The 7,360-nt window shown below is 42.8% G+C and overlaps 1 protein-coding gene across 2 annotated transcripts in view; it reads left to right on the top strand.

Annotated features, from left to right (window-relative positions):
* Positions 1 to 2,685: 2,685 nt before the first annotated feature.
* DOP1B (DOP1 leucine zipper like protein B) overlaps positions 2,686 to 7,360 on the top strand; it is a 44,660-nt gene continuing 39,985 nt past the window's right edge. Inside the window, exons 1-2 of one of the 2 annotated variants that reach the window (XM_056511863.1) lie at positions 2,686 to 2,720; positions 5,841 to 6,007. In XM_056511863.1, coding sequence (XP_056367838.1) covers positions 5,870 to 6,007 — 138 coding nt within the window. In that variant the 5' untranslated portion in view covers positions 2,686 to 2,720; positions 5,841 to 5,869. Of the gene's footprint in view, positions 2,721 to 2,803; positions 3,104 to 5,840; positions 6,008 to 7,360 lie in introns of those variants that run through there. The other variant, XM_056511780.1, reaches the window with a different exon arrangement.

The following is a 7,360-nucleotide window of genomic DNA, read 5'->3' as shown; positions in this document are numbered from 1 at the left end:
TTATATGAGGGTGGCAAAGAGAGATAATAAATTCCCCATCCCTGGAAGTGTCCAAGGCCAGGCTGGACAGGGCTTGGAGCAACCTGGGACAGTGGAAGATTTAGATGATCTCTAAGTTCCCTTCCATCCCAAACCATTCTGTGATACTTCTGTGCATTTCAAATTCTTAAATTAAGCTCTTTGTTACACCAGGGTGAGGAAGCAAAGTGGGAGGTGATGGCTGCAGGGTCACTGTCATTCCTCACAGAGGTTTTTGATCCTAAACAACTTCCCATGGGATGGACAGAAGGACAGACAGGGGACAGATGTTCTCCCCACCTTTGCAGCTGTGGTGGGGACTCAGGGAAGGAGAAGCAGCAGTTGGAGGTGGAAACAAAAAGCAGAATTTTTGGGTCAGTCAGGACAGAGTGTGTGTTGGATCCCACAAACCTGGAATTTTGAACTTTCTGTGCTTTCTAGCACTGACCCCCCTGGAGAACTCTGCTTTTGACCTGAGGCCTTGGAGAAAGCTTCTAAATTTAAGTAATAAAGTTAAAATCATGGGTGTATAGTTAAATAAAAGTGTGTGCTTTCACATAGTAAAGAGTTTTAAATTTAAGGTTTTTGTAATAATAGCTGTAAGACAAAATAGAAAATTTTAAGTGGTGTCTCTTTCAGTACTCATTTTCTTTTTCATGGGTTTCAAATAATAGTTTCTGGTTGGTCAGTGTCATACTGAGGGTCATGAGAATTTAGTTATTGAGTTAAAAGTATAAGTAATAAAAGTGTTAATTCTCTATTAAACTGTTTAACTTTAAAAGCCCTTGTAACAACTAAGTATTTTCCCATTTTCCTCTTTTCTAGAAAGTAGCTGGAAGTGCTACTGAACACTCTGTACTTTTTAATAAAATTTAATTAACAACCAAGCCCAAACACACAAAAAAATCTGTTTCCTTCGTATATTTTTTAATGCTAGCTCTAAGTAAAAGCAAAAGAAACTAAGACAAACCATTAATTAAGTGGTGCAAAATTCCCCCCACTCTTACAAGTGTGCACCCATTCCCTGCTGTCTCTGGAAAAGGGAATTTTCCTGGGACAGGGCAGGGCTTTGCACAGAGCTTCCATTGTCCAACTCAAATTTATCAATTATTTATTTCCTTTCTGTTTTTTTTAAACCCTCCCCTGCTTCTCTGTGGTCTGTGTCTGTAGTGTGGGAATTGTTTTGTTGCTCTCAGATTTTGCTGCCCTTGCTGAGTGTGAGGTTTAAGGGTTAGGAAGGGATGAAATAATAATAAAATAATCCTGGGCTGTTGTCCTGTACAACACTTCCACACGTGATTTCCTGGTGTTTTCAGGGCATGTCACTACCACTGAAGGAGAACCATGGAATCACAGAAAGCACCTTAAAGATTATCCAGCTCTACCCCCTGAGAAAGTAATTGGAAAACATCCTAAGAAATACACTGTATTTTAGGACATGAATATTATGTCTTAAGGAAATCATCAAAAATACAAATTCTTTGCTCAGCCAGACACATGCTTAAAACCTCTGACCAGCATTGCCAAGAATAATTCTAAAATTTAGGAACTGAAACTTGAATTGGTGGCACTGCAGTTTAGAAAGTTTTAAATTCCTAAAATCTAGCTAGGAAGGGGAGAGGCAGGTGGTACCAAGAAAAAAAAACCAGTATATTAATGTAACACTTAATGTACTTATTGTGTTTAATGTAATGTAACTTAATATTTAATGTGTTACTTAATACCTAATGTAACTTATAAGGGGTTATTGCTGAAACAGTATCCATCCAAATCTGAACAGTTTCTCCTCTCTCACCTTGAATAACCGAATAAATGCCTTCCCCTTGATTTTTTTTCCTCAGCTGCTTGGAACAATCAGGATTTTCTGCGTGCATGTTAAAAATAAAAATAAATAAAAAAATTAAAAAAAAAAAAAAAAGAGAGAGAGAGGGGAAGAAGGGGAAAAGGGAAGAGGGCAAAGGGGAAGAGGGGAAGGGATTGCAGTGGAAAAAAAGAAGGGAAGGGGAAGAGAAACCGAGGATAAATACTATGTTTCCACAGCATATGAATCCTTTAGGATCCTGTATTTTACTTCCTATGGGTATTTTGATTTTGTTGGTTTGTTCGTTCCTTTGGTTTGCTGGCAGAGGACTAGAAACCCTCCAGCACAATCCCTTTCTTCCAAAGAAACAGAATGCTCCTTGCATCGAATTTGAGTAAACGCGACATCCGACCTCTCTTAAAAACCATACAAATTTCCCAAAAACTCCTTTTTTTTTTTTTTTTTTTTTTTTTCCTAAATCCAGCTGGAGCAGAAGCGAAGCTGGAAGCGCTGGCGCTGCTTTACCTGCAGGGCGGGGACAGGTGAGGCTGTCCTTGTTTCCAGGCTGGGCGGCGGGAGAATGGAGCGGCTCGGCCGCGGTGCTGGCGCTCTCCCGCTGCTTCCCGAGGTTCTCCCGGTTCTTCCTGGGGTTCTCCCGGTTTTTCTGGGGGTTCTTCCTGGGGTTCTCCCGGTTTTTCTGGGGGTTCTTCTCGGAGCTCTCCCGGTTCTTCCTGGGCTTCTCCCGGTGCGGAGCCGCCGTCCCCGCCCGCGCCGCCAGAGGGCGCTCGATGCCCCGGCCCGCCCGCCCGGGCTGTACCATCTCCCCACAGTGTGGGGGGGGAAGTAGGTGACTCGCTGCGGGCTGTGGCGGGACGCGACAGAGGGTGACACCGGGAGAAAGGTGACAGCGACAGCGTGTGACAGATACAGGGGGTGACAATGCCAGAGGCCTCGGCTAATAAGGACAGCCGGAGCTCTGCCGCACCGCGATGCCTCGGCGTTCCCCGCGGGGCGCTCGGTGGTGCGGGCCCTGCTGCGGGCCTGGCAGCGCGGGCGGGGGCGGCGTTCCATAGGGCCGGGCTTCCATAGAACCGGGATTGCATAGAACCAGCTCTCCATAGGCCAGGCTTTCCATAGGGTCAGCTCTCTTCTCTATAGGGTCAGCTCTCCTTAGGGCTGGATTTCCATAGGCTGGGTCTCCATCGGGACTGCGGGAGCCGCTCCCGCCCCGCCGCCGCCCGGGCTCCCTCACGCCGCCCCGGGAGCTGCGGGGGCCCTGCGCAGGTACGGGGGGAACGGGGATGGGAATGTGGAATTGGGAATGGAGATGGTGTTATAAATGAGAAACAAAAGTCTCGATATTCAGCAAAATTCAGATTGCTGTATTTTATACAGACAGAGCAATGGGGATACATGGGGGTCACTGCCCACTCCGTGCTCCACCCCACTTTGGTTTGCAGCTCCCTTTTATAAAGTGGTTTCCTTGCAGTCATCAGTAATTGTTACTTTTTGTTGCCATAATTCTGCCAGGTAAGCAGTGGTGGTCTGTGGGATGTGAGTCTCTGGACAATTTGTCAATCCCACAGATAACCTCTGCTCTTGGTAGATAAGGAATGGCAGAAATTGGGAAGTCTGGTCTCAGGGACAGGCTGCAATTGATCACACAGAGGCAGGAAACCTGATTTTGCAGAATCTGTTGGGCTGTGTTGTTCTGCAAGCTGTCAGTAGACACAACTTCTTTAGAAAACATAATATTCATAACAGGGGGATTTAAAACAGAATTATTTAATCATATATTTTCCTTTATTTTTAGTGTCATGCTTCATTTCAGACCTAAGTATTCTGGTTTATACAAACCCCATTACTTTTATGATTAACACGAATTTTTGATCAATGGGAAGGGACACAGTGCCAGGATCCTGGGATGGCCGGGTTTGGGAGGGGATCAGCCCCTGCACCCCCTGCCGAGCTGGAGGGCTCAGAATGGAGGGGTTGGGATTTTGGGGGGTGGATCTTCCCCAGCTCAGCATATTCCAGCTGTTCCAGAGCTCTGCTGTCTCCATGGAAAGCTCTTCCCCATGTTAAAGTGGAATTTCTTGTTTGAATTTGTGGCCATTACCTGGCACCATCAGTGGTGGGAGCTGAATAATGATTTACATCAGGATTTACCAAGGAAGTTTGTGACCTGGGATTTGGGTTGTGTGCCTAAAGGTCGCTGGCAAGTGGCTTTTATATGGCTTTTAAATTATTTTATATTATTATTTATCTTCCTTTGTGTCCTAGCACTAACAAGCTCTATTTGCCTTATTTACATGACTGGATTTTTTCAAACCTTGCTGACATCTGGCAGCTGGAATATCAAACCCCACTAAATCTTTACTTCCATCTGTTCTTTCCTGGGTGGAAATCAACTATTCACCTGTCATTTCAATGCAAAAATCCAAATTAAATATTTTAGAACTGATGTGTCCTGTCAGCAAACCAGCTGCCTGATTCTAAGTGATCCAGACAAATCTCTTTTTCATGGAGGTGGCAGCAGCCCTGACTTGGCAGAGAACTGCTGGAAAAACTTCCCCAGCTCCTGCTTTGTTCTCAGGAGTAGAAACAATCCCATGGTTAAGATGAGATGAGGGAAATAAGATTCCATTTCTTGCCCAGTGTTAGTATCAGGTTACTCTTAATTTTTGCTGACAGTATCTTGCAGCTTTTCCACATTGTTGGGTTTTATGGGAGGATTGACTTCCTTTCTTTTTTTATTGGAACAAGGAGAGCTGGATCCCAGATTAAGGTCATTCCCTGATTTCCTTCTCTCTGCTGGGAGAAGCACTGCAAACATCCTGATAAAGTCAAAATTAAATCCTCTCTGTGGCCAAACAAACCAGCCCTGATGACATTGTGTGATAATTTTATTTTTCCATGGAGGTGGATCTGGCTTGGCTGGCACTGAATGGTTTTATTGGCAGTGCCTCAATCCTGCTCACAGGAATGCAAAGGTGGTTTAAACCTGCACTTTAAATCCTTTATGTTTTTCATTTTATCCAGCATTTTTCTGGTTTTGAGAGTTTCCTACCAAAACCCTTCTGTTGATGGAGTTCAAGATATTTATTACAACATATTTAATGTTTTAAAGGACATGGAGGATGGCTTGGGTTTATTTTTGTGTCCTAACAGCAGGAGACTGAATGCAGATGTCCTTCAGAAATGTAAAATATTTTGTTACAGAGCTGTGATTTCTTTTCTGTATCAATGATGCACCAGGGATTGACATAAACCTAAAAATATTTAAACTATTCTAGAAGAATATTTTTATGTTTTCTAACACAACTGGTGTCAGAGGTAGCAAAGGAGAGAAGGGAGGATTTTTAAGCAGGGAAAATCCAACCATGCATGGATTCCATTGTTCTAAACCAGGTGTATTTGCATTTTTAACCTAAATATCATGCAAAACACAGGAAAATCAGGTGTGAACAGCTGATTTTTAAATATAAAAATATATGGCTGTGTTCTGTTGGAATACAGGAGGATTCTAGTGCATGGCTTGGCATTTTGGCACAACACCTCAGACTTGCACTCGAGCATCTGCTGCTGCCAAGCTGAGCTCTGAGAGCTCCTGGAGCAGGATTCCTCTGCAAAGCTGTGTTTGCACTGGGAATATTTCCCATTCCATGCTCCAGGTGACCTTGCAGAGCACAGGGGATGAGTTCTGAAGGTAATTTCCAGCTCCCCAAATCCTTGGAGGGAGGTTTTGGAATCCTCCCTTTTGTTATTGTGTGATATCCATGTGTGTGGAAGGGGAAAAACACATCCCAGAAACAGGAAAAAAAATGACTGAAAATCTTTTGGAAGAAGCAGTGAGGAATCAAAGTCATACCCAGGGAATTATTTTTAACTTTGTGTTGAAATTTTGCTCTGGTAACTTGTTTATTGTGCTATCAGTGCCTCCCCATATTTATTATCTCAGCTGTGGCAGAACTGAAATTTGGGTGATTTTTGTTACTTTTTGCATTTTTGTGTTTCCCAGGAGGTTCCACCTTGCTATGAGAAGCCAAGATGGATCCAGAAGAGCAGGATTTACTTGGGGATTACAGATACAGGAATTATTCTTCAGCAATTGAGAAAGCTCTGAGGAACTTTGAATCATCCAGTGAATGGGCAGATCTGATCTCTTCCCTTGGCAAACTTAATAAGGTACAGTGTGAGGGGATTTTTTTCTCATTTATTTGTGATATTTGGATTGTTATGAACTTTTCTGTCACTTCCAGCACTTGGAAAAATTGAAAATTCACTCAAGAAAAATAATGGAAGGAGCTGAGTCAGTATTTTTTTATATAAATGTGAGGAAATCTGGTGAAACCAGCAGAGCTGTCCTGCAAATGGTATTTGCTGTCTTTATGCTGCTGAGTTAATTTAATTTTTGTATCAAAGAAACCCTCACTCTAGAGCAGCTAAAAAGCTTTTCTAGATAACAGGAAGTACAAGTTTTAGAATATTTGATTCAAAGCTTTTATTTAAAGGTAACATTTACTTGGCTATGCCCTTCCCTTGGATTTGGGGAAATTTGGTGTCTTTTGTACAACCATGGGGAGAGACAGAAATACTGTTTTGGAACAGCAGTTCCACATTTCTCCCTTCAGTTTTCCATCATGATTCTGGCTCTCATCAAAAACCAGAGTCCTTCAAAGTGTTTTTGTCAAAAGGGAAAATATGAAATCATTAGAGTGAGAGGTAGGCTTTGATCTTTTATCTTGACCTAGATGAGCACTGAGCTGCTCAGCACCTACCTGAGCCTCTTCTTCAGGTCCACAATTGCCCAAATCTGTGGCAGCAGAGCAGAAACCAAAGGAAAAGCTTTCAGCTGATCCAACAGCCCATCTGCTGGGGGGGTTTATGGATTTAATCTTTTTAGGAGCTTAAGAATTGGTGGAGCAAATCATCCCCTGTCTGTTTTCTGAAAATCAGGATGGAAGTGGCAGGGGCAGGTGTTGCCAAAAGGAAAATAAGATGTCAGTAAACATTGCCTGAACTCCTTGCTTGGCCTGTGACAGCCTCAAATATAAATATTATTTATATTAGTTGAGTTTTATCAGGGCTGGGGGAGGTGTTTCTGACAGAAAAACCTCATTTTTCTTGCAGTTAATGGTGGAGCAGGAAGGAGATCAGTGATAAAATTGTTTTCACAAACTTATATTTAAGATCCTGGTGATCACTTGTGTGCAGGGATAACTGAGATTAATCACACATGAAAATGCTGAGAAAGGGAAGGACAAAACACAAGAAATCAAAAAGTTCATAAGTTTTTTTTTCCAGAGCAGTGTGACATCTCTTCTTGCCCATCCAGGTGTAATATTTTTGGAGAGTTTTTCTCCTGCAGGCACTATTGAGACACAAACACTCTCTTATTTCCATAAAGCTCTGGCATCACCCTCCAGGTAATCCCAGGGCTGGAAAAAGCAAGACAGGCTCTTATTCTTTAAAAATAAGGTTTTTCCTTGATGATCCTAAAATCTCTCCAACCTCAATGATTCTACTGAGGATAAACTG

This window comes from Oenanthe melanoleuca, chromosome 1 (genome assembly GCF_029582105.1).
Source record: "Oenanthe melanoleuca isolate GR-GAL-2019-014 chromosome 1, OMel1.0, whole genome shotgun sequence".
NCBI lineage: Eukaryota > Metazoa > Chordata > Aves > Passeriformes > Muscicapidae > Oenanthe > Oenanthe melanoleuca.
Note: the sequence above shows the minus strand (reverse complement) of the source record. Positions and strands in the feature narration are given on the sequence as shown.